Genomic DNA, 26,631 nt, shown 5'->3' on the forward strand with positions numbered 1-26,631 from the left:
ATGAAACAAAGGTTCTGGATCCTGTGAGAAAACATCACCTAAGCACTCATTAGTTAAAAAAGAAATAAATGTCACTGTACGAAAAGGGCAGGGGCAATAAACTGGCACCTGCGGAGTACCAGGCATTTATTTGTTCATTCATCGGCAACCGCAATATGGCATCTCCGTCTGTCAGCTGGTGCTGGGCCGTCTTGCTTCTTCACGCAGCTCAGGAGGCGGGGGCTGGATTTCGCGAGCGGACGGAGCAGCTGGGCTGAGCGCTTGGCACCTCGCTGCCCTTCCTGCCCCATTCCTGCTACAAATCAGCATCAGAAATACAGCACAACGCTGCGATTTTCCGGAACGTGCCAACCACAAATCCAGACCACGAAACTCTGCCAAGGGCAGGAGAAGCCCAAGGTAGAAACCTCCTGCTCCGCGTCTGCAGAGCCCACTCGCCCCCCGCGAAAGCCCGGTGCCCCGGCACATCTGCCTGCCAGCGGCAGCCGCAGCCGCCACCCGGCACCGGCACTGCCTGGGCAACGGGGAGGCCGCCACTTTGTGCCCCTCCAGTGTGCCCAAGGGGTTTTCTCCTCCAAATCCAGCCGGGCTTCCCAGACCAAAAGCCAGCTCGCTCCAGGCTGCCAGGACGCTGTGTTGCCCTAGGCCCTCAGAAAGCCCTGAACTAAGTATTTCATTCCCTGGCAAAACAGCTGAACGCAAGTTCTAGCACTCAGCCAGCCTGACGGGAGTCGGAGGGTCTGTCTGCCCGAGCAGGACTGCATTTTTAGTGCTGGGGGCTTTCCTAGTTCCCGTGTAAGACCATTTCACAGCCTCTTAAAAATAGTCGGCTCTAACCACGCACTGGCAGAGAAAATCTCTCGCAAAGCTTATAAAAACTCCGAGCAAGAGGAAGACAGTGTAATAAAAAAGCAGTTTGCAGCACAACTGAAATCCTAAGGAGATAGGTTCGCACAGCACGCTGATTTACTATGCATAATCCAACAGCTGGTTTCCAAGTACAGTCATTACCTTAAATAAAACAGACATTTAGTACAGTATTAGACATTTTCAAGGCTTGGTATGTGCCAAATCCCTAATAAATTGCATTTAAATCCTCAACCTTTTTGGATGGATGACTTGATCTTGAAAATATCACTCTGCCCACAAAGACATCAAAGAAAATATAAGGCAGGTTTAATTAGAGCCTACAAATAACTTAGCTGGTAGGCTAGATAGCACTTTCAAATTGATTAAGTCACTGGGGTTTTTTTAATTTTTAATTTTTTGGCTTCTACAGGAAACACATCTTTCAGTAGACTTGGCCCTAATTTCAGCAAACATTGTTAGCAGAGCTTGGGACAGGATCATATGTTGCCAGGAGGTTATTTTTCTCAAATCTGAGGAAAAGGGTTGCATTTTTTAAACCAAGATTCAACGTACTTCTAAGGTGAGGTCCAGGAGACCTGCTGAAGACACAGCAGACAGCATGTATGATCCCCGCCTGGGATGCCGCTCGGGCGAGGATCGGCCTGGGCAAGCCGGCGGCAGGACACAAGCGCTGTCCCACCTCCCTTCGCTGCACGGGAACCGGGAAATTCCAGGGGAATTTATTCACTACGCATTAAAGGGAAAATGCTTCAGCTGGGAAAATGCTTGCAAAATGTTCATCGCGAGGCGCTGCCAACATTAGTCCTGGCACCAGCTCACCCACGTGGATTGCCTTTATGGGTCTCGAATGAGCCTCATATATTTGCTTTAACATCACTGTTTCAAAAATGCTCCTGAGGGAGGCTATTCACAAGAAAACTGACAAAAAGGGGTGGAGGAAAACTAAGGCACATCTTCAAATTTGGCAGATTTTTTTTTTTATATTTTTATCATGTTTCATCAAGAAACTTGACTATTTAATTCTAGCACCCTGGTCCTAGGCAGAGCCAATAACTTCAGTCTCCGTCCTGCATCGTCCAGCCCGCTTCTAAACTGAGCCCTTCAGTTTTCAAATGCATTGCACAAAACCTAAGTACAGCAATTGCATCTCGGTTAACAAGGCATCAATTTTGCTGTCACACTGTTCAAATTGATCAGCCTCAAGATATGGTGTTTAATACCGGCTGTTTGTGATGGATTTGGACTATTCTGTAATGGCAACCTTATTACTGAGTTATTTACTGTGACTATATTGGTTTAGGCTAATATGGTTCCCCTGTTGGGGGATAAATTAAGAAAAAAAAACAGGAATGTGAAGAATGGTTTCAATCTGTGAGGGTGATTTATACCGAACGGGAGAAGCCTAGGAACTGAGAGCCACAGCAGCAACCAAAGTCTGCTCTGCAGAGGAACTGCCCCACGAGCGCGGGTGCAGGCAGATCTGGCGCACTCAGGCGAAGCACAGGGCGTCACGGCAGCGCCTGGAGGAGCCCGGCCTGCCCCGCTGCCATCACGGGCGGCAGGTCTTTAGGACAGACAGACGAGCAGGGTCGGGCACCTCCCTCGGTCATCAGCCCCGCTCTACCCGGCACCGCTTCGCTCGTGCCCTGAACGCGGAGCGCGATCCTGGGCTGCCGTGGGCGGAGGGCAGCAACGACGCCAACCTCAGCAGACGAAGCACGGGATGTAAAACACCGCTCGCTGACGCTGATGCAGCCCCTGAGCCCGGCCGAGCTGCGACGCTAAGTGGGGGTTGAAGGGGCTCGTGGCATCTCCCCTCCAAACAGTGCAGGGAGGTTGGGGGCACCTTTAAGCCGGCCTCGTTCTTGGACGCCCAGCGCTACGGGGGGATCGGGGAGGGCTGAGAGTGAGTCGCCAGGCGAACGCCATGATAAACCAGTTATAAAGGTGGAAAAGAGTTACGCTTTCATAACCTGCACAAATCGAGGACTGGCTCGCTGTACCCTGCAGGGCCCTCGGGCTGAATTAGCCACAGAGCTATTTGCATCTCGGTCTGATCCTTGCTCCAGCCGGCTGGGTGCTGGCGGTGCAGCCCGTGCTGGGCAACAGAGCCACGCGAGCCACTTTCACAGGGACCATTTAATGGCACTGGTAATTCGCTGTGGGTTGCACCAAAACAATATTTCAGCTGTTTTTTCACAGAAATCAACTTCCCTCTGTTTCTCGGTCTTCTCATTGCTATCAAAGCAAGAAGTCACTTATGCATGTTTTTAACTTCTCATTATTTATTTTAGCTCAATTTTCAGCGCAAAGCAGTAAATGCAAAACAATGAAATACTCTTTCCTTTTCTCAAGATGTTCTTTCATTTTTTTTGTACAAACTGCCAACAGTATTAGTCCGAAATTGCCTTTTTTGATGAATGAATGTATAACATTTTGCCTCTTTCTACTTCACAGATAAAACTGGACTAAGCTGATTTCCATGTGCTTTGTTTAAGTGAATAATATATGCCCCTCATTAAGCACCAAACTCAGTGCAATCCACCCTGCAGGCACCAGAGCACTTCTGCTACATAAAGCCATACTTTTGTATCTCCTCCTTACCCATGCTGTCTCCACCCTTATGGTCATAATACAGAGCAATTGCCCATCACTTTTCAAATTTTTGTCTTTCACTCTCTCTCACAGAGGTCTCATTTTTGCTGCCCGTGCTGGGGAGAAAGTCCCAATTTTACCACAGTTCAATATAGCTTTGACTACTCTTTAATCTTGGACTGCACAACAGAGACTAGAAAAACTAATTGTTCTGAGCTCAGCTGAATGATGTGCTAATTGCCAAAAGCAAATGTTAAGACACTGAGAGCATGAATTAAAACTAAATCAGCTTCCTCCTCCTTTTATATCTTGTGTTTATCCTGGTTTCACTGAAATTGTATGTAGGACAGGAAGAAACCAAAAGAACAAAAACTCTAGATTGGGATTTATGAGAGACAACTGGCAGGAAACTAGAAGTAGAGGAAGAAAGTAAAGCAAGAAATCCCTGCAGACTTGTTCCTTGTATTTTACCAATATCTTTGTTTCCCATGTATTCCCTTCTCCTGCCAATAGGAAATGACCTTCCTTCCTTTATTTCAGTCTTAGGACAGACAGCACAGCCCAGGAAGCAGCAGTGAACAGCCGGACACGTTGGGTGCTTGGTCACGGTGCATTACCAAGTCCTACTCACTCACTCATTCCGAAAAGCACGTGGATACATTTGCCAGACTGGGGCTTAAACCAAAAAGTTACAATGCCTTTGAATGGCCACACGATTCAAGTACTAGCAGCCAATTACTATTAGACATCTTCGTCACTTCTGTGGTTTTAATGCAAGATCTTGATATATTTCCATTCCCAGAACAGCCTGAAACAATACAAAAAAATAACAAGCTGGAACCAAGTTTCAGCTAGAAAACCCTCTCGTGTGATACTTTTCAGATCTTTTTCGCACAGATAAACACTCCGGGATCCATGCTCTCTGCAGCAAGCACCAGCCTGCAGTTCAAGGCTCGCCTTCGTCTTGCTGCTAGTATTAAACAGACGCTCTCTCGGGGATGCAGCGGAAAGGCTGCCTGGCAAAACACCTGGGAAATACTGTTAGGAATATAAAAATGTTCTCAAATGTTTTTTTCCAGCCTATGGGATTTACAAGTTTCTGTGCAGTGTTTCCAGATCCATGTTTCTCCTGATGAGCTTCCCAGAGAGTGACTTTTTTTAGAGAGTTTTTTCCTAAGAGGAGGCTGAATTTCATCTGCCAAACAGTCCATCTTCCCCTCTCCTGCAAACTCTGTTCTGGGCTTAACCGCCCGCTCCGGTGCGCACGGCGGTGCAAAGGCACTGCCTCAGCACTGCAGCAGGTCGGTCAAACAATAAAAAACAGCAACTTTCTCTGCTCTGTAAGAACGACGTTTCATTCAAATGAGGAGAAAGCTGGCCCTGGCTGGTCGTGTGGGAGCTGCTCTGCTGCAGACGGAAAGAAATGCACTTGTGCCTCCCGGATCCGATTCCACCACTCGCAATTTATCCCGCTCAGGATTGGGACCAACTTTTTAAAGCAAGAAAACTCAGCATCATATTTAAACTCAAAAGTGGTAAAATGTTAAAAGTGAAGCAAGAGGTTTGGAGCGACAGCCCTGCAAGGCAATCTAAGATGTGCTCCTATGGATCAATAAATGAAAAGATAATGTCCAAAAAACACAGTACCAGGCTGAGATGTTTTGTAGCTATTTCAGCACACAGCTGCCAAGCGCCAGCTTCAGCCATGAATATTTCTTTGCCTAAAGGAGAAGTACAGCGTAGCACAGTATAAGTGACATGCAGTCATTAAGAAGAATAAGCCAGGATTTTGAAAACATCTTCAATATAAACAGAAAGAACAAAATCCACCAAGTGCCCATGCTCTTGAGAGCCAAATAATTAGAGCCAGACATATAATTTTTATGCAATCATTTTGTCCTTTCAGAAGAGACTAGAACTGTCTCTTGAATTGGTTAATCAAAATCTCAGCTGATTATATGATCATTAGTTTGTTTCCCAGAGAGTTAATTGAGAACATTCAATATTCTAAAATTAAGTTGGTTTCAATGGGCACATCCATCTCTGTAGGAAGGGCTCCAGTTCCCAGGCTAAACCAGCAGTACACAGAATCCAGTTTCCAGTGCAAATAGGCAAGAATAGTAGAGGGAACAGGAAAAAACACTCATAATCATTTTTGTTCCTTGCCCAAGAGGTAGAAGTACTTTCTGTTCCAATTTGAGGGGACTGACATAAGAGGACTGGTGAAAAGCATCAGCAGCTGAGTTCTGTTGCTGAACTGTCCCCATTCAAAATGGACTCCATCAAATGGAGTCTCCTTAGACCAAAAGACAACAGACCTGATGTAGGTCCTGGGAAGACAGAGCACGTTGAGAGTGTGGGTGCATGTGTGTGGTATCCTATCCAAACGTGGGCAGCAAAGTGGTAACAAAAGATCATCTACCAGAGGAAAAATAATGACTGGAGCAGTGGGACACCAGGCTGCTGTATAAGAGAAGGCACTGAAGTCGTCCAGATTTGGGCCAAGATCGCATGCTGGAAGGAGTGTGCTGGGAATGGCTCGTTCCTGTGTGAGACTCGCCCTTGTGAGGCTGTGGAGCTCCTTTTTTGCCCAGGTTACCAGCTGAAGCACAAAGCATAGCTTAAACTTGCACACATCAAGCTTGTCTGGAAGCTGCTCCCTGCTTAATATTCAAGAACAGATTTTCAGCTTCTTTGCCTTTCTCTCTGGCCCCAATAGAGCACCGTATTTCTCATACACAAGACCAAAAGAGGAGTCTTCAGCGCTCAGGGTACCACTGAGCACAGAGGGCTGCAGGGCTCCTACTGACACTCCTTCCTTTGGCTCCTCTTGTCAGCCATCATCAGCCTGGACACACGACCACCAGCAGCTCCCGCTGACAGCATCTCCTCCCACCTTCTGGATGCTGCTCATCACTGTAGGCCATTAAGCTTCTTTGTGGCAAGCACCGAGTCTGACCTGCTTGCACAGGGTCTAACATAAAACAATCTTGATGTCTGGGTATCAACACAGTCAAGCTAACTGAGAAACAAAATTAATCCACACAAGCAATGAGTCCCATTCGAGAGTCCTGAAAAATGCTCCGTGTTCACAGAGCATAGAAAACAGCCTTTCCACGGAGGGCCTAGGTGGAGTTTTCCTAGCTGAGTGGCCTGGATAAGGAAGGGAAACTGGAGGAGGTCAGAGATGAGGACCACACACTGACATGCTCCCTCCCAGGTGACACTTCCTTAGAGGCCTCAACTGGACACCGCTGCTCTGCAAACAGGATCAAGCACAGAGTTTAATGACAACTTCCCTCCAACTCCACACCTCTCCTTGAAGACAACTCCTGCCATACAGACCTACGGGGCAGCAACGCACATGCCACTGCAGGGACCAGGTGTGGGTCAGTGCAGAACACGTCCAGGAGTGGCGAAGCCAAGGAAACACACTTTGGTGAAGAGCTACCATGTTCCCCCAGCCTGGAGGCCTCATTCAACAGCGAAGGCTGCCAAGGGAGCCTGGCCACCTAATGCTTGTGTGACACCTGCCATTCTGGCATCCTGGAGTCTGAACCAACGGCCCCAGGAGCAAGACGGACAAATATCTCAGCGGCCTCACTGGACGGGTCACCGTGCAGGCCACAACTCACATGCATTCCCTCAGCAGGAACGACAAACCACAACCAGCCAGTTACAACTGAGCTAGCACGGGGAAGCTCGTTCTTGCTCACTTCCCTTATTAGCACTAACATGATCTTAACAGCTTCTCCCACACAATTAACAGTGAGTGAAATATAGATTTGTCCCTCCTTGTTTGCTCTGCTTCAATCAACCTTAAATAAGCAACACTTAAAAAAGACCCCTAAGGAATAGCTGTCCCAGCCATGACAACTCAGGGCTGAACAGGGTCTCAAATTGCTTCAGCTTCCTAGGCAGCAGACCATTCCCACTAACTGTTTCCTAACTGCAGCCGTTTAAATACTTTGTGGTGGGACCGGGTATAATATAAGTGCCAAAGCGGATAATGTCAGCAAGCCAACAAGCTGTGGAAGGTAGTAATTTACCAGCTCTCTATTTCTAATTTTGAAAAGCTGGACTAAAGAAAGGGGGGAAGAAGGTGTTTTTCCTCTTCTAAAGACAGCTTTGAGAAAACTGATTAGTAAAAACGAGGGGAAGAACCTACAGATGAACTTCCTTGTGACCCACCTACAGGGAGAGAAAGAATTTCAGGGGAGCCACGTCACCTCAGGGTGCAGCAGGTGCAAAACGAGGCATCAAGGGTTCATTTCTAGCTCTCCCCTGGCCGGCTGAGTAGTGCAGACTAGCGCTACTCCCCCCGCCAGATGTTTGCAGAGCGATTTTTGTGTGCCGAAGGGGAACGCTAACACAGGCACAAGCGAGTTTCTCTGCCAGGCGCCTCAGGGACTACGGAAGGATGGAGTGCGCACACACACACACAGAGACCTGACTTTGCACAACAAAAAATGGTTCTTTCAAGTAAAAGAAGAGCAATCTCTTCTCTCACACTCCCCTTCTACGTAGCAATGAGTGAACCTCCGAGTTCACCATCTGCCTAGAAGAACAGACTCTGGCCCACTGGTATCTACTGCCTCCCACACTACTGTTTCATGCTCTGGAAAACTGAGGGCCATATGCAGCTGCCATCATGTCTAGAAGTATAAATTTAGGCCCTTCTAAATCTGCCTCTACTCCGAGGCCTTGTCTGCAGCTGCACCCCTAATATTTGGAGTCATTGTGTGCTGAAAATACCCCAACAGGCCCTCTCGGGTCTTTGGAGCCTTCATTCATGAGTGTTCGGCTCAGTTTGTCATCTTCTCCGAAGAGCTACTTCTTGTCTCTCCTTTCATTGCTCTCCGCCCACACTGTTTTCTTCTGCTCTTTCAGGATGGCTTTCAAGATGCAGAGCTCCAAGTGCTGAACCTGAGCATCTGCAGGTGCAGAATACCCAGCCGTGACCGCAAAACTATTTTGAACAAAAACTTGGTAAGTTAGCTCTCTGCTGTGCCGTATTCTGCCGTCCTTTTAGCTGAGCAGAAAATGCCGTGGGCCACTTAACATTTGGATCTTGGTGTCATGCAGCTCAGCTCATCACGAGGCACCACTCGTGAATAACTTCTTGGAGATGCCAAATCTGGTTATGCTCCGGAGAGCCAGCGTAGCTGACCCCGTCCCCCTCACATTTAATGACAGTCTCCCTTTATGCTGCCAGGAGCTTTTGGTCAGGCATACTTCTGCCCTGGCCAGGAAGGGCAGGATGGGTCTTGCAGAGCCGGAGGACCCTCCAGCTAGCAAATGCTCCCAAACGGTCGCCGCGGCAGCCTCCAGCATCATCCCATTTTCAGGCAGACACGGGCCGCAGCTGGGCAGACAGAGCCGCGCTGTGTTGCATTCTCGTCGCCTAGCTGTGGAGCTGCGAAAGCATTGCAGGTGTGAGGTGCAGTCACAAAGAAAGCAATCTGAAGCAATCAAGCCTTTTCTGTGCTTTGGGACTTCATGACCCACTAGTGCTTTCCATTATCGATTCCTCTGCTAGGAACACAGGTCTTGCAGTTACAGCAGGGAACAACACGGCCCTCCCCACCAGACTGCCGCTCCCCAGGCCTCTCCCTCTGACCTTGAACTGAATGGCATCTCCTGGCAAAAGCGGGAGAAAAAGCTGCTGTTTTTCATAACAATGTGCTGCAAATTGACAATGAGGGAAACAACACACTGAATTACCTTGCTGAACTCAGCAAAAGTCAAACAGCTCCAGGTTGTGAGTGTCTAATGAGCTGAAAGAGCCAAAAATGCTAATTCTGCCTATTGCTGCCCACCTTCCCAGTAATTCAAGGTACTGAGGAGGTACGGGTGAGTTCACCTGGCCAGAACAAAACCACAGATAATGCAAAATACAGGCAAATGGGACAATACAAACAAATGCTCCTGGCTTAGGTGGTCCATACTCACAGTACCTGCTCACAGGGCAGAGGAGGGCTGCGGCCCAGTGCCATCACCCGGAGAGGGTAATTCACAGCTAACAGACCGCTTGGCTCATCTGTCTAAGGGTACCTGGCATCAACTGCACCTCAGCCTCTGCTTTGGGGAGCCACCTGTCCTACAGGCTCTCTGGTCTTGTGTGCGCGCAACACCCATCTCTCCTCCCCCCTAGAGTCTTTCTTTCCCTCTTTGCCACCTTCTTCATTTCAGCCATAAAAACATTTTGAGGAGCCTTGTAGTCAGAGTATAAAACGGGTAACCTGGAGCTCCCATCTTCTCTCCACTGATGTTTCAGGTATATCAAAATGCTCAAGCTAAATCGAGCACTGGAAGTAATAATACAGCTGTGCTGGCACAGCACTCCGCCTGGGCTAACATGCTCCCTTTCTCAGCAAGACTAATTAGTGCAGGCAGAGAACTTCACCAGCATCGTTACGCAGCCTCCTCGCTGCACCTTCCTCCCTGAGGCACCCCTGCACAGCTCCGCCTCCGCTCTCTCGTAGGCAGAACGAATTACTGAAGTTCGTAGTTGCCTTGATAAAATCCCATTACATCCCATCCCTTTGTACTTCCTGTACTGCAAAGCAAACCCACATTAGTCTGATTATTTATAATACAGCTCTCTGTGGTATCTGAATATCTGAAGTATTGGATGAGGAAGGTGGTTCCACATTTCCAGAAAGGTTGCTGTTCAACATCCAAAGGTACCCCATCACATTTTCCCAAACATCCCGCATCATTGCTCCCTCTAGGATACAGCACTACATAACTTCCATGAAGAGCAGATGATTGCAGGCTGGTGAACTTTTACATGCTGGAAAACCCAATTGTTCTCAGCTCTCCATTTGTGACAATCCTCCAGCAAAAGTGACAGTCTGTGGGAACTGTGAAGAGCTTCTGAGAAGAGACACCACTTCTTTTAATTATACTACATGCAAGCTCCAATCTTTTCTAGTATTTGCCACTGGAGAGAAGAGCTCACTTAGAGAGAGAGGGGAAAATAAAGTAATTAAAGTAACAGCTATAAGCCTAGCTGAGAGATAATAAATGACAGTGCAGTAGCATGCTAATGCCATGTTCTTGGCTCCTTTCGAATGGACATGTACAGCTCATCCGAGAAGTCTTGCTCCAGCGAGCAGATCTCTCCCCAAAGGTTTGTCCTCTGCAGCTATGAAAAATGTATGAGATACAAAAGGAATTTTTAGAATCCCTTGCTAGGAGTAAATTAGTTTGGTCAACAGCCACGTCTGACCTCCCTCTGCTTTCCCAAGGACTGACAGGCACTCCACTTGCTCATCTTTACAAGGTGATGCAAAGCCCTGTTTTCCTGACAAGTGATGAGTAATGACTGCAGTCTTCCCAGCTAGGCCATCGGGGTGGGCACTGGGGCTTCTGGGCGTATTCTCAGATACGCTGCTCCCAAAGCTCCTGAAGCCCTGGTCTCTCCCGCTGCCCTGGTTCCAGGCATGGATCCCAAGGCAGGAAACAGCCTCAGGGCCTTCCAGACCCTGTGTCGCCGTCACGGTGTGTCTGTTAGCTGGGATACAAACAAACGCAATGCGACTCTCATCATTAGTAAAAAGAGGGGAGGAAGAGCAAAGAAGAGCACCACGAATGAGGCCTGAAAGCTGCTTGCTCTGTCAATGCAGAGGAGCCACCGTGATCACCGATGACAGGCACACCATTTTCCCCTGCAGCACACTTCTGGCATGCCACTGGCGGGGGGAGGTATGAACATCCCCGGAGGGTGGAGGATTCCTGCAAAGCTAATTAGTCCTTCTGAAACAAGTCAGAAAGCAAAGGAGAATGCAATCTGTGTGATGGAGTATTTTCAGTGAAGACCTGCTGGCAGTGGCGGTGATCCCGCCAAGCACTGTCCCCAGGCTCCCGAAGTGCGTACCGTAGCTTGCTGGAAGACTTCACAGAGCAAACTATAATCTCACAGGCTCCCATTTTGCAAAGGCCCTTTGGCAAACGCTCCTGCACACACACGCGCACGTCAGAGTGCTGCCTGCGTCCAGCGCTGCACCTCCGGTGCTCTGGGCCCTGCAGCGGGAGCTAGTGCAGAGCAGAGGAAGCTCCAGCAGAGCAGCTACTGACCGACTGCAGAGCACAGAGTGACTTCGGTGTCTAGTACCAGAGGAGTCAAAAGAGCACTCCACATGGCACAGCCAGGGCTTGATGGCACAACTGCAAGCAAACAGGTCAGTAAGAGGAAATGGTAGTGGCAGAGACCGTGAAAAGTGCCACATTTCCACTGGCAAACCTCTGGGCTGACTCAGCTCTACAGTTCTGGGGCACAGGCTGGTTCCTTCCCAGGGAACCAGCGCTGTTTGGTGCTGTATAAGCTTACCCAAAGTGTCTGTGTATTTATCTCAGGTTGCATAGATGCAAGGACACCCATATCCTAAACCAGCAAGGCACAGGGCGGACACGGCTTATGCCAGCAAAACGCTCCAGCCGTAAGCACTGTCTGCAGGCAGGTTTATTCAGCCGAATATTTATCCAAGGACTCATGTTAGCACCGATCTGCTGGCCAGGGGTCATCCCTGTCAGACTGACACGCAGATAAGCAGACTTGGTGTTTTGCTTAAGCATGCGACGTAGCACAGGCACACAGATATTTTGGAAATTGTGCCCTAAAACTACTCCGCTGCAGCTGAGGGAGCAGGAAGAGAAGTGGTGCGTGCCACCACCTGCCCGCCTTGCTCATCCCCCGGATGATGTCCAGACCCCCCAGGACGGGGTTTCCTGCACCCAGCGGGAGATGCCGCAGCTCCTCCGCCACGCAGCCCGGGAGCTGCCTGCTCCCGCTGCAGCCTGGGTACTGCACGCTCAAGGACAGTGGTTATAAATGCTGTTCCAGGGAGTCGCAAAAAGACAGCAAATGTGGGTCAGACAAAGCACGTTTCAGCCAGCCAGTGCAGCACCTTTTGAGAGCGTTTCAGCTGGTCATTCTCAAACTGAAACTTTTTGACTTTCCATTTTCAATGACGTTTTCCTTTTTTAAAATTGATCTATATCTTTAGAAAAGGTAAGAAAGTGGTTAAATAACTCTCCAGATACAACAGGACTTTCTAGGTGAAAAAATCAATCAATCAAAAGCTTTCCAAAGCCCTATTCTGCCACTAAACCAAATATATATATATATATATATATATATATATACCCACACGTACACACACGTATATATGTGTGTGTGTTTCTGTATTACATAATTTGCACAATTCTGGTATCATTGATATTAATAGCAATATGTCATTACCACCCCATCAATCTTCAGGAAGATTTCCCATAAAGCCTTGCTGAAACCTCCTGAAATATCAGTTAAAACCAACAGTGAAAAAACACCCTGCGACGTCTTGCTTCGGCCTCATGCTTCAGGTGGGAAGAAAGGAAGCAGGGCAGCTAGCGTTAGTGATGGAGAGAAGAATATCACTTTATCACCCCTCTAAGCGACAGCAAGTTTTTGAATATGATGTTGCCAAAAACGAGTGAAGTACGTGACACATTTTACACACTCCTGCTGCCAGACGGAATAACCAGCAATCATGCGGATTACAGCAGAATCCATGTACTTTCCCACTAATAGCAGCTTCTTTTACAAGGATACTCAGTAATTAAGTCTCAGGGCAGTGATGTTGTGTTTTCTGCTACAGCAGGGCCGGCCGGCAGCGGAGCCCCAGCACTCGCCGAGGGACGGGGCCCGGCACAGCCGGCAGCTTCCCAGCCGTCACGGCCCCGAGCAGGGCCCCCCTCGCTCGGCCGGGTCAAACACCCCCTTTTCTGGATCCGTGCGCTGCCTTGTATCACCGGTAAATCTACATGTGCTTCCAGCTCTTTCCATCTGGAGGGACTTGACAAGTTCCCCATCCCTTTTCCCTCCTTTTGGGATTCTGAGAAACCTACATGTCCAGCCAGGAGATATTTCTTGAGGATTTCTCTGCCTGCAACAGCGGAGGCCCTGGAGACGCTGCCCTGCAGCCGTAACCAGGCTGCCACAGCTCAGACGTCCTGCATACAACCACTGGGTAGCAGAAGCGTGGCGGGCCCAGGCTGGACCAGGTGCCAAGCCAGAGAGGGGGGCTGGAAGGAGCTCCCACCGCCGCCCGTCTCCTCGCCTCCTCTAGCTTTCTGACACCGTTGCAGCTACGGGACTTTTCTCCCTCTGCAAATACTGAGAGTGCAAGAGCAATACCTCAGCAACACAAGCTGAGAAATCCCCCCGGAGATACCAACACGATGGCTTCTGAACACACAATTTTTCCCCCACTGAAACTGCAAGTTAGGAGCATCAGACAGGACCTGCCTCATCTGGGGACGCTCAGTTTGCTCCAGGGAAGAACTGACTCCTGGAGAGGCTAATGCGCTAAATGAATTTAAGGTCTGCAGCAACGGCACTACTGATTTCCCATAACCATGTTTATACAACACCGCACTTCCACCCTGTGCCCATCATGCCACATCATTAACCTCCTAAAAACACTTTCTAGGCAGTCAGGTAGAAAGAACAAGCCTCATTAATGCCCCCAGGCTATTTTTGGCTATCTCATTTCAGTTAAGCATCCTGCTTACTGCACCTTGTTGACAAGGTATTTTGCTAGGGGACTGTGATTCTTAAAACAAAAACACGCAGCTGCGACGGACACCCCGCAGGAATACAGAATTAATCCGGCATTATTAAACCAACTCTCATCTTCCATTCATCTTCCCAAGTTTTCTCCCTTTGACCATCTCCCCAACTAAAGCAAGTCAAGAAGCTAACAGAGACATTCATATTGTCTACTCCAGTAAGACCATTCCTAAAAATACTCTGGAAAATTGAATCAACATTTTGTAATTTAGCTGGTAAAAGCAATTATTAATAATCAACAAGAACATAATTTTCTTCATCTAGAGCTACTCCAGCTGTAATGTAATTTCAATAGCAAACTTCGTATTGCACACTAAGCGAACATGACGGGCAATAGGAGAAAAATACACAGAGAAAATGGAATAGCAAAACTGGCTTTAAAAATAAATTAACTTCCCCTTTCAAACAGCAAATAATTTTAATTCAAATGGCCTTTGGAAAGATAAACTAAATTTTGTCCCTGCATTCCACTGTAAAATGGAAAAATGTGAAAGAAAACAGAGAGTGCTTATCTGGTATTTCAGTCTTTGTCGCTTAATCTATTCACCACTTTCCCTGCATGAAACGCCCTGATAATTATTAGTAACTCAGTGATCTATATTGCGCTTAAATGAAGTCGGTAGAAACAGTTTAGGAAATAGCAGGAACCAGAGAGGAAGGGAGCAGGAACCAGAGAGGAAGGGAGCAATATCCCCTGGAACAGCGACACAAGAAAAGGGAGTAGTACTCATCATACGTAGTGCTGTCCCGAAGCAATAGCTGCTGGAAGATATTAAAATAAGTAGACATAATGCCAAGAATGGAAGTGGCTGTAGGCTAGAGGATTTATTTATTCATCAATAGTTAAAAAAGCTTTTTAACTCTTCACCTTGCTCAGTGTGAATGTAGGACTTGATAAGCCCCTTTCACAACACCAGGACACTCTGATTTCCCCATTTTTGCTGGCTGTGGCATCGCCCCAGGGCACTGCAAACTCTGCCGCGTAGCTGGCAGCGCCGGTCCCTGCGCCGGCCGGGGCCGGGGGCCCGCGGGAGATGCCCAGCAGCACGCGGCCGCTCCCCGCGTGCCCAAGGGAGAGCAGCCACAGCCACGAGCGCCTGGCCGAGACAGCAAATGGCATCACGCTGATATAAAAAAAACCCACTGTGGTCTAGAGAAAAGCTCTTGGGGCAGAGAAGCAATTCCCATACTGTCATGCTTTCACAGCACCTGAGAGCAGCAGCAGCACTCAAAACTGCAACCCTAATATGCAGACATCTAGGAGGCTGGGGGCAGGGCATCCTTCCTGGCCGCCAACTGATTGCCCTGGGCACCTCATACAGGCCCACCAGTTTACTGTTTAGAGAACGAAAGAAAAGATCGCTCTGTACAGCTCTGAACAACACACGTAAATCTAGAAGGACTACACCAGGCTCAGGACTACAGTCAAGCAAGCAGCATTTTGCGATGTGTATCTCCATTTCCATTCAATTCATAGTGAAATGCACATCTGCACTTTTGTTTGAGCAAGTCCTGCTATGAAATAGGTTTTCTGGAGACTGAGAGAGATCTTGCAAATAAAAAATGAGGAATATTTTTTCCCCCAATTTGATAAATTTGCTGTGGGTGTCTGTGCTTTCCAAATCAATAAACAAGTGCCAATTCATGCAAAGATTTAACTTGGAAGTGTGACCAACTCATTGCTTTTCCTTTCAGCCAAGAACAGCAGATGCTACACAGCTCTGTGAAAGTATCGGTACTTAATGGGTATTGATGACTAGATCAAGCCAGCTTGGCAAAAGAAAAATACTACTGAACTGCTGGAACTCTTGCCACATTCAGGAGTTGCTCAGCAAGGTCCCACTCGCTGGGCAGCAACGTGACACCTCTAATCAAAACCCCGGCCAGGCCAGACAGAGATACCACCACGGCTGGCGTTATGGGGGTGTCGTTCTCCAGAAGCACAGGGAAGAACATCCTGGTAGATATTACAGCTGGCTATTTCACATAGTCACATAAAAATATTTATAAAATGTTCCACTTTCTAACCCAAGACGTAGCATTACTCATTGATTTACTGCTGTAAGAACATGAGACACCGGTCCTGAAGTACGCTATGCGCTAGTTATAACACCTGTATTACTAGTGGAGCTATGGCAGACCAGCGATCTTGGTCAAGCAGACAACAAGGTACAATGTGCAGCTTAGTCTGTTCTGTAACAAGTTTTCTACGTGAAGTATCATGTGACATTTAGAAGTGCTACGTTTTCTTTCCATTCACTTTAGAAGACTTCCCCCATTAAGGCTCAGAGCAAGTTGCAAATTATTTTTTTTTGCAGTCCCCAAACAAAAATGGAGTACGATCAAGCTTACCATTTCAAACAAGCCAGGAGAAATGTCCACATAGTAAAGCCCGCACACGTCAGCTTACACATTAGCTGTCTGCATCCTTTCAAAGGCTAAATGGAAACTGATATGCCCAGGCAACGCTATAAACTATTTCAGACAGAAGCAGATGAGCAGGTGAGCCCCAGAGTCCACAGAGATTACACCTGGAGCATCCCCTAGCTCTCTAAATAGATCCACAAAGCTTATGGCAGCCTTTCTTCGACAGTTCAGATTGGTAAAGGCCTGCACTTCTTATTCCCATGACTCCCACGTTATTTTATTATTTGAATGCCAAGATACCTGACCACTCTAAAACAAAATAAAAAATCCAGAAGATACTCAAAGTATTTGGGCATTTCCACTTCCTTCAGATTGTACCACATCTGTAAATATGGTGAGCACTCAGTTTTAAGGAAAAAAGAAATCTGAACTAGCCTGAAGTTTTGGAATAAAGTCGGATGACTGTTCCGACAGTCTTGGAACGACTCCATGGAGCCCCACTATTTATGGAAACCCCATTACCGTGATGGCACAAAACAAGAGAGTAAGATTGCATTAGAGTCTCTCCCTTCCAGCGGGTACGTTAGAGAGTGCCCTTATCTGCAGGCCTGGCGTTCACCCTCTGCAAGTAACGGTGCAGACTGAGAGCAATAATGCAGCGTCCACTGAGGAGGGCACATTAGGAGAGAGGGAGCCTCTCTTTCCAGCCAGCAGCATCTTCCTGAGGTGCGTGTCCTCTAGGAGGATATTTTAAAGACTAAATGAACAGAAGTAAACACTCAGCTGCCTGTAGGAATACTAGAAGTGGGCTCTGCCACCAGCTCGTCCCAATCCAGGGAGGGGGCACAAAGCAGCGCTGGCCCCTGCGCCTCCCCCCTTCCCTCTGCCCGCAGTCTGGCAGGCGGCTGCACTAGCGTCCCTGCCTCTCAGCCCGGGATTCGCACGGGCCACCCTCAACCTACCTGGGGTCAGAAGGCCTCTCTAACTAACCAGACTATTATTTTTGAAGTATTTACTGAGAGACTTCTCATTTGAAACTGGATTCTCTTTTCATCTGCTGTTTTGGACAGATATTTTCTCTCTAGAGGAATTAGAGTCACATTGGAATATGACTCAAAGCTGGCTTTAATTTATATTTTCAAAGGGCCCAACTACCCAGGCTTTTGAAGACTGGTTCCTCTTGGAAAGAGAAAAAAAGCTCGTGGGCTATGTCCTTCATGTCGGTGCCCACGCACCATTGCTACGGGCTGGCGGGGTCTCCCGCCGGACGCCGGGGACCCGAGAGCTTTGTATTCGTCATGAACAGCATCGGCACCAGGTGGGCGTCACAGAGCTCACAAACATCTCGGATCCCACCAAAGAAAAACGCGGTCAGAGGGGGTGGCGAGGGGTGAGTGGCAAAGGCAGACGCAGAGCCACGAAATTAAAAAGTCAGGGAAGAAAACATTAGCAGCAAACGAGTTTGTCCCCCTAACTTGACAGCTCGGCGCAGCCTACGAACGCTTGGTTCTCAGCAAGAGCGTTCAGCATTTTTTGGCCGTGAGAGTAAAGGATTAGGGGTCAGACAGAGCTCAGGTGGCCGGGACACAAACCCCCCGCGAAAGCGGAGGGCCAGCACGGGCCACTTACTTGGTGTTGTCCGAGTCAATGGTGTGAAAGAGCTTCTCGAGTTCCTCCTCGTTGAGTGTCCCGTCGGAAAAAAAGGCTTGAAACTCCTCCAGGGACAGCTTCCCGTCATCTGCAAGCAGCAACACAGCAGGCGTTAGGGACGCGGGCCGGCCGGGGCAAAGCCACCCAGACCCACAATTGAGAGTCACGGGCAGATTTGAAGATTCAGACCAAAATGTACCTTGAAGGATGTATTTTATCCTTTTCTGTGTTTTCTAAGGGTGAAAAGCGATGCTTTCATCCCCGGAGCCTAGCGGATCCTGCCCCCCCCCTCCCCAGCCTCCTCGTGTTGGGCCTCGGCTCTGCCCCGGTGGCCCCGCTGCCACCCCGCTGCCACCCCACGCTCCCGGCCACCTCTGGACACTGAAGTCCCAAATGGGCTTTGGGGAACGGGACGAGCAAGGCGGGCGTCCCGGCGGGGGCAAGCGCGGCGCGGCGGCAGGCCGGTGGGAGCAGGGAGCCGGCTGAGGAAAGGGGCCGTGGCCTCCTCCTCGGCACGTATCACAAAATGCCCGGGTGCTTTGCGGACCAGAGTATCTTTTGCCACCTCCATCCAGCTGCACCTTCTCCATGCAGTGGACCTCCTAGGTCTGGACAGGAACGCAAAATAGCAGCCACCGAGCATAACGAGATAGGTTTTGCTTCAGATGCCTACTGTTTAAACACACAAGGGCTGTGTCACCTTAATATTGTGCCTTTACTTCTAAAGGGACTTGATGACACACCAAATCCATCTGCCTGGCCATACGGGCTACAGCTTGCTGGGTGCCTCTTGGCAAAGCCACCAGCGAGCGGAGGAATCGCAAGGCAGAGGTTTAATAAAGATCTCCTGGGCACCGGCCACCCACACACCGACTTGCAGTGATTTCACTAGCAGCCTCCAAGCTGGCTACTCATTTGTGAACACTTCTTTTAATACCCTCTCCAGGCAGATTTTCAGAGGTTTCTCCCTGCAGACAGCCAGTGCTTGGGAAAGAGGGTCTCTGGTCTCAACTCAGAGTTGCAAATTTGAAAATACGGCCTTAAACTTTGCATATATGTCCTCTGTACTGAGAACCACCTTTGACTAAAGATAAGGAAAGAGGCTGGGTGTTTTCAAGCCTTCCCAGTGAATGAAAAAGATGCCAAACACGTAACTGGTTACCTTGGCCCATATACACATTGGCCTCATCATTAATATAACATGGGGCTACTACTGCCTGCTTAAAAGACGGACAAAGAAAAGAGGGACTAAATCCATGTACAAAGTCCCACAAGGAGGAATCCTTTACAGCTTCTGCTCCTAAGGTAACAAAGGCACAAACTGCTAAATCGGGAGTCTGTTTGTGTGTGCTGCGGACAGGTACATCGTGGCTGAAGCCGCAGCTGGAAGTGAGAAGCAGAAGCAGTGGGAAAAGCTCCCATGAGGAAGTTCAGCCATAAAGCAATGGGAGACTGACACAGAGCTTTAAAGTAACTTTAATTTACCCCAGGTTTCCTCTTCAGGCCGAGGTGCTGTTGCGGTACAGCAGTGCCTTGGGTGGACTGACTGTTCCAGTGTCACCCACCATTCAGAGCCTTTCCATTCATATCCACAGAACAGCAGATTCGTGGACTGGAAATGCTGCCTACTTTGCAGCAGGAGAATGTTTGATTTATTGTTTAATCAAATCAGTTATAAACTCTGTTGCTTCTCTTTCAGGAAATGATGCTGGAGGACAAAATTAGCCAACTCCCCACATAGTTACCAATATTTCTTCCCCAAACTAAATAAGTCTGCTGCTCTTGAAACATATCTACATTGCCAAATGCTAACCCAGTTTCCCTTGCTGACACAGATGAAGTTAGAACAGTGATGAATTGAGCCTGAGATACCTCTTTAATTGGCCATTACACAAAAGGACACAGAAGCAGAACAAAACCTAAAACAACAACGGGTGAGAGGGGTATAATTTTCAGAGCCTCACAATGGCTATACAGAATGCCCAGCTGCCTGTGTTGTTTTTCCACCTTTCTTCCCCAAAATGTGAACTCCTCGTAACAGGAGGGTGGCAGAGTAACGATGCACAGCTCATAGATTTGGTCCCAGATTTGGCGTCTGGCCTTTGCCAGGTGGCTCCGTCTGGGGAAGACCAGCGACACGATCAGGGCATACTGGTCACAAGGAAGACATGTCCCAGCTCAGCCACAGGCCTCATTCCAGTGCTGACGTTTTCGTTGTCAAGGAAAGACCCAAACTTGTTAACTTTATGCAATGGTAGAAGATACATGATTACAGAAAAATAAAGTGTTGGGGAGGATTGGGGGCAGGAGGTGAGGATGGGACAGGACAAGTACCTACTGCTTAAATCATCCCACCTAGATTTGCAAGTGTCACTTGGAGGCTAACCCAGTGAGGATGCTCTTTTGCAAGCAGGTAAAAGGAGACTGTGACCCAGACCAATGGCCCAATGCACGTGACGCCCTATCTCCGCCTCTGCATATCTTGTAACTGGATGAAAAACGTCCATAGCGCCCTTATTTATGCAACATCCTAGCCAAGATCAAGGCTGGATTTCTTCTGATCTCAACTGGCAATGAATACATGTCTTCAAGCGTAAAGATCAAAAAGAGAAATAGCATTTTTATCCCATGAGGTCTAAACTGTTCTTTATATAGGATACACTTTTCTGGCAAACCTTAAATAGGTGCCTGTTCACCTCAAAAATGCCCTCTACACAGAGACCAGGCAGAGTAAATTTCCCAGGAAAGTAACTCAAATTAACTTACTGGGAAAGAGAAATTGTAAAAGCTAGTGAATTTTTCCAGTAGAGTACTTTAATCTGAGTTTACAGCTCTCTCACCTCCAACAAACATAGTCAAAGGTGTTTCTCTCTAAGTTTAAGGAAGACGTTGTCTTTTTCCTTAACCTAGTTTATATCTTATAACTTGTCTCTTTTCGTTTCACTCTTGATTTTTTGGAGTAATGTGTTATTGCTGCAGCCTTTGAAACGTCACTGTCTAAAATCTAAAAGGTGCCAAAATGCCGTTGCGGTTCCCCTCGCGCAGCCTCTGAAGAGCCCACGTGAGAGGACAGAGGCAGGCAGCAATTTTCCGTGACAGGTCGGATCACTTGAAGCCAACAGCACACATGCTGAACAGTTGGGAAGTTTGCTTCCCTAGGTGCAAGAGTAGATCTGTGAGGAGAAAATATGCGGAAGCGGAAATTCTCTGGTGATCTACGATAACATAAACTCAGCATAAACTCAGCGTTATTATTTAAATGTTGAAGTTGCTGGCGCACCTGGAATGGGAATAGCCTGTGGCATGCAACTGCAAGAAGAAATACAGGATCAGTGAAGGATCTAGAGGAAGGAGGAGGTGACAGTAAATTTTATTTTGCTTTTTTTGTTTGGAGACCCCCCAGAACTGGTTGGCCCTGAACAGGAAAAGTGCAAATTTTAGTAGTAAACACTGCTTGAGATTTTCATTCTCCAAAAAATAAGACCATAAAGTGCCAGTCAGCTTAAAGTTGATCACTCCTCAATACCAGCTTGACTCCCTGTCTGCAAACACACAAAGAAAAACCATTCCAGAGTAACCAAATAATCCTCGAGCTGCATATCTGTGACCGCAGCACAGCCCTGAAGCAGCGCGGTGCTCGCGCCTAGCAGACAGGGAAGCCTCCAGGGAACTCGAGTGATAAGAGGAAGCAGACCAGGCTGGGATTTGAAAGTTAAAATTAAAATGGTGGAAAATCCGGGATAGAGAGGATTGTCCGCAACTTCACTGACACTCAGGTTCAACAGCCAGCGCGCAGCGTGATAAGAGCTGACGCAGTCTGAAGATGCTGTGCTCTAGGAACAGCCTTATCAGGAAAGCCGCAGAAAAGCGAGCTTTTTCTGAAAGCAGAAATTTCTGCAGTTACCAAAGAACGGATAAGACTTTCAGAAACCTGCTTTTTGCTGAAAGCATCTGGGTGCTGGAGATACAGATTCTCCAAAGGAACTGGCACACGTCGTATCAGAACAGCACCGTAAGTCGTATGGGTCAGCCTAGCCCACATCCTACTCGGTAGGAGCTCATTTTGAGACATTTCTGTCTTCTTAAAAATCTCCTCCTGCTTTTGATAACAGTTGTAATAGAAAAAGTGATATTCCATGCCAGATCTCATTAAAGAAAATAAAGATATCATCAACTTCAAGTTCTAAAGAAACCATTGAGGCTTTTTAATCTGGACTAGCATACTAAGGGCAGGCAAAGTAGTTTCACCTACTCAGCCCCTCTTTAAGCCCAGTACTTTAAGTCAACACTTAAGCTGCAGCTAAGACAAACACCGCGAGCTAAGAGTTGCATATATTGCCGCTGATCTGCTGAGGAAAGGGATAATCAGGGCACAGCTATTCTTTAATCGCGCTTTCTTGAGAGAGTATTCTTGATTTTACTCCAGCTTTCCAAAATAACTCCATCTCAGGCAAAGGCCCAGCGTTTATCAAAGGTAAAAGTAACCGAAGAGAGAGGGCTATGATGGAGAACATCAGACAGCCCCAGCTGGGATTTTATTATTGTCACTTTTGCCATTGTAAAAATCTGAGGAGTCTAGAGGGGGCTTTTACGCCTTCTGTCCAACACAATCGGACTGCTCTCACAGTCCAGCGCAGCAGGGGGAAAATCAAGCTAAGATCATAAATTGCCCAAAATATAGCTAATTTGATGGCTAAGTTTTTGGAAATTCACTCAGCAACAGAAATAGCTTAAAGCGTCTACAAGATAATGTCACCTCTCTGACTGCAGTTTTGCTCAGTCTATTTACAATTATATCAGCTTGACACTGCTCATATATTATCTAGCTATATTATGAAGATATTTTATTCTTTATTTTTTATTACCGTATGAGTTCTAAAATACTTTTATCCTTGCTTAGCATTCAAGCATCATTATTTAGCTATATTACGAACATATTTTATTACTTATTTTTATTACTTTCTGAGTTCTAAAATACTTTTAACCCTGCTTAGTCTTCAAGCACCAACAGAGCTATTGGACTGTTGCAGCCTATGTATAAAAATGGTGACTGCATTTTTCTTCTTTCCAGGGGGAAGCAGGGATGAATGTGCAGATAAACAAACCAGTAAGAACATGGACTGGTTTCCAGGCTGGACCCTCCATGCAGTCCCCCAGAAGCCAGCAGCAATGGCCTTACTCGTTTAAATGAAGCTGGATCTGACCTGAGTTTTAAGTCCTGGGCTGTTAGGAAAAATTAACTTCTGGTCCACACATCTGATCTGCAATGGATGCAGAAGACATAGATGGGACACTAAATGTGAGACTGTGTCAGAATACCCTCTTAGCAGAGCTTTTACACTGCAAAACCTGCCTCAAAAGCTAGACGTGTTTGACATTCAGGTGGCTGGGCGCATTTTGAGCTTTCTGCAGTGGAACCGCCCCGTTGGGAACATCCAAGGCAGGTGGCCCACAGCTTCTCTGCCCCATCACCCGTGCTGCAGCTCTGACCTGAGCTGCATCCCAGAAACACCCAGAGGTACCTGGAATTGTGCTTTGAGGATCAGCTGCAAGGAAAAGTCACACTCAACACAGGAGGAAAAAGGATAAAGAAGCAAGCAGGCTCCTAAGCTAGGAGAAGCCCTTTTCACCTCCCACTTTCAGAAGAATCCAGAGTGTTTTGAGTTTTCCTTTTAGACCATTTTTTTTATCTACATACTGTCCTGATGAATTTTATGCCGACACCTTAATTTCTGACTTTGGGGAGGCCACTGTTCCCTCTGCCCGGCGATCCCCCGTCCGGGTTGCTGACGTGCCCCACCCAGCTAAATCCATCAAGTGCACCTAACGGCGCGTGTCACCTGCATCGCCCCAAGGCCGCGACTGCACCTCGCATGGCACTGCACGGCCTTTCCGCAGGCAGAGAAGGGGACAGCTTCGCTGCAGCCACACGCCCTGATCCACTTCCAAAAATCATCTGCAGGTCCTCTGTGACTCACCCTGTCATACCGCAACCAGCTGAAAATTATCCACCCACTTGCACTCCGTATCACAGTATTACTTCAGGGGCAATTGAGTTTGCTTGAAAACAGGCCTGGTGATTCATCTCAAACTTTGGCTGAAGCTGTGAAACCCTGCGAAAGCCATGGATCGCTGTGCTAGAAGCACATCTCACGTGGCAGTGTCTCCTTGCAAGGCAGACAGCACCATAACCATTGGAATGGAGCTCCTGCAAACACCTTTACTAATGAGATGTGACACACATCGTTAAAAGGAAATTATTAGAATTATAGTAATTTTCTAGTGGAAGGAAATTGCTGAATGACTCCAAAATTGCTTTTTTTTTTCATGAAAATTACCTAATACCCAGCCCAGATGTTTTCTCAAGGGATGGTGGCACACCAAGTGACACGCATGGATAACCTGAGAGACAGCTTGACGTTTCCATCGTGCTGGGAGCCTCCGTTTGAAACTCTCCTGTGCATTTCCTAATGCTTGCTGGCATCGCTAATGGGACAGACTGGTTGATGCCAGCATGGGAATGCAAAGGCTGCTACAGAAGAAACTGCAGCTTCCCATACCGACGAAGCGGGAAGTGAACTTCAGGAGCTGGTGGGCCTTTGCTTAGTCAGGTCAACGTTACACTTTTTCTTCTTGGACAAAAATTGATAAAGGCCTTACTGCATTCACTTGCAAAGCCTAACATCAGTTTTTAGCATGACCCCTCTGTAAATGGCCCTTGTTTTCGCCTGTGTCCTCCCTGTTACCCTGACTGCAGCTCTCAAGAACATAAATCACGATGTTTTTCACCCTAAGGCAGGCTGCACACATGCACCAGTGTCCAACACCACAGGCAGCTCTACTTTCTGAATCATCATTTTTTTTCTTGCAGTGTCTCCAGCTGATTTTTCTGCCTGCCTTGCATCAAATCCCCCAGCTCCGCACAAGACAAACCTACAGGAAGAAAATATTCTTTTATTCTCCGCTGCCTGGTTCCTAACTAGTGCAATTATAAAAGCATCAGCTGAAGATAATGTCAATCTCTGCTGACTTGGGTATAAGCTATCTGCATCCGTGAGTTAACACAAACCTTTGGGATTTTTCTGTTTCCAGAACAATCATCTTCCCTTCGTATATTCAGAGCAGGCCTGACAAAGACCTAAGCTGCACATAGCAAATGAAAGAATATCCCTTAAAAAGTCAGCCAATACCCCTCCGTAGTCATCTACCCCAGTAACAAAGGTCAGCTCATCTTTAATAACTTCAAGATACTTCTCTTGCTATCAAAGTATGGAGCTCATCAAACAAAATATTAGGTCAGTCTTGTTCTTTTGCTTTATGTTATGCAGTAGGTGATGCAATTTTGTGCTAAGACTGAAACTGGTGTGTACTTAAAATCCTTCATAGGCAAAGATAAAGCAAGACAGAAGCTCCCTTTGGTACAAGGGTTAATCTTTTCAATTCAATTAAAAATGAGAAGAGAGTGACTTTCATTTCAAAAAGACCACATCAGACAGCATAAGATGCTGAATAATGATTTACAGCCCAATTCTTCTCTAGCATTATGAGTAATACTGCATATACCAAACAGAATATGGCTGGCCATCTTCCATATGAGACTTGGCCTGGGAATGTAAAGATTTCCGTTGTAGTCAGAAATCTAATCCTTGTTCTCACCGGAAATAACTTGGGCATCCAGCAACGTCCATTAACGTGCCAGAATTTTCACCAGGCTGCTCAGCTTCTGTCTTCAAATCAAGCCTTTTGTCATCCCAGATTTAGAAGTGATCTTGGAATTATATTTAATAGCAGCTATAGATAGATACCAAATGTAGGCTGGTAGGCAGGGAGACACACAGGACTGACAAAGCACATTTTCTCCCACAGTCTTTTGTGGAGGCTTTATTTCTTTCAGTTTTCTAGATAATCCTCACCCTGCAGTAACAACCTGATTGAAATGTTTTTTTCTGTGCTCACCCAATATATAGACTTCAGATGTTATATCACAGCTATTTATGAATGTCTTCCAAAGAAATTCCCACTGGGATCAGACGTTGCCAGGGTGCAAATAGACTGCCCAGGTTCAATACAGTTGTTGCTTAACAGAGCCTCTAACAAATGCTACCTGAACATTTGGAAGATGACTCAAAGATGCCAGTTGTCTGCAAAGCTGTTTTAATCTACCGTTTTCCTATAGCAAACCAGACATAATGCGTTCCAGTTTTCATCTCGCTAATTAGAACCTTTTCTTTCAATTTAAAAAGAAAATTAATGTCGACAGCTATTTTCAATACATTTGCTTCACATCTGGAGTCGCACAAGAAACAAAATGGCAACACTGAGTCACGTCCTCCACGTGGAGCTACCCTGTAATAATTCATGAAAATTGCATGCGATCTGGTCACCAGGATACTTTCTACATGCATAAACTCATCCAGATTACAGTAGTCTTTGGGGAAACGTTCAGGGAAAGAGACTATAGGTTGCAGTAAGCTACCTCCGCATAAATAGTTCAAAGTAAGTGAAGCATTTTTCAGCTTATTTGTCCTCAGCCT

At 47.2% G+C, this 26,631-nt stretch overlaps 1 protein-coding gene across 6 annotated transcripts in view; it reads right to left on the minus strand.

Annotated features, from left to right (window-relative positions):
* Window positions 1–26,631, minus strand: part of NECAB2 (N-terminal EF-hand calcium binding protein 2) — a 119,371-nt gene that overhangs the window by 61,923 nt on the left and 30,817 nt on the right. For 5 of the 6 annotated variants that reach the window (XM_026102109.2, XM_026102110.2, XM_064519480.1 and 2 more), the window contains one exon: window positions 18,077–18,185. The exons of the other annotated variant lie outside the window; for it this stretch is intronic. In XM_026102109.2, the coding sequence (XP_025957894.2) occupies window positions 18,077–18,185 (109 nt within the window). The remainder of the gene's footprint in view (window positions 1–18,076; window positions 18,186–26,631) is intronic. 6 annotated transcript variants of the gene reach the window in all.

This window comes from Dromaius novaehollandiae, chromosome 13 (genome assembly GCF_036370855.1).
Source record: "Dromaius novaehollandiae isolate bDroNov1 chromosome 13, bDroNov1.hap1, whole genome shotgun sequence".
NCBI lineage: Eukaryota > Metazoa > Chordata > Aves > Casuariiformes > Dromaiidae > Dromaius > Dromaius novaehollandiae.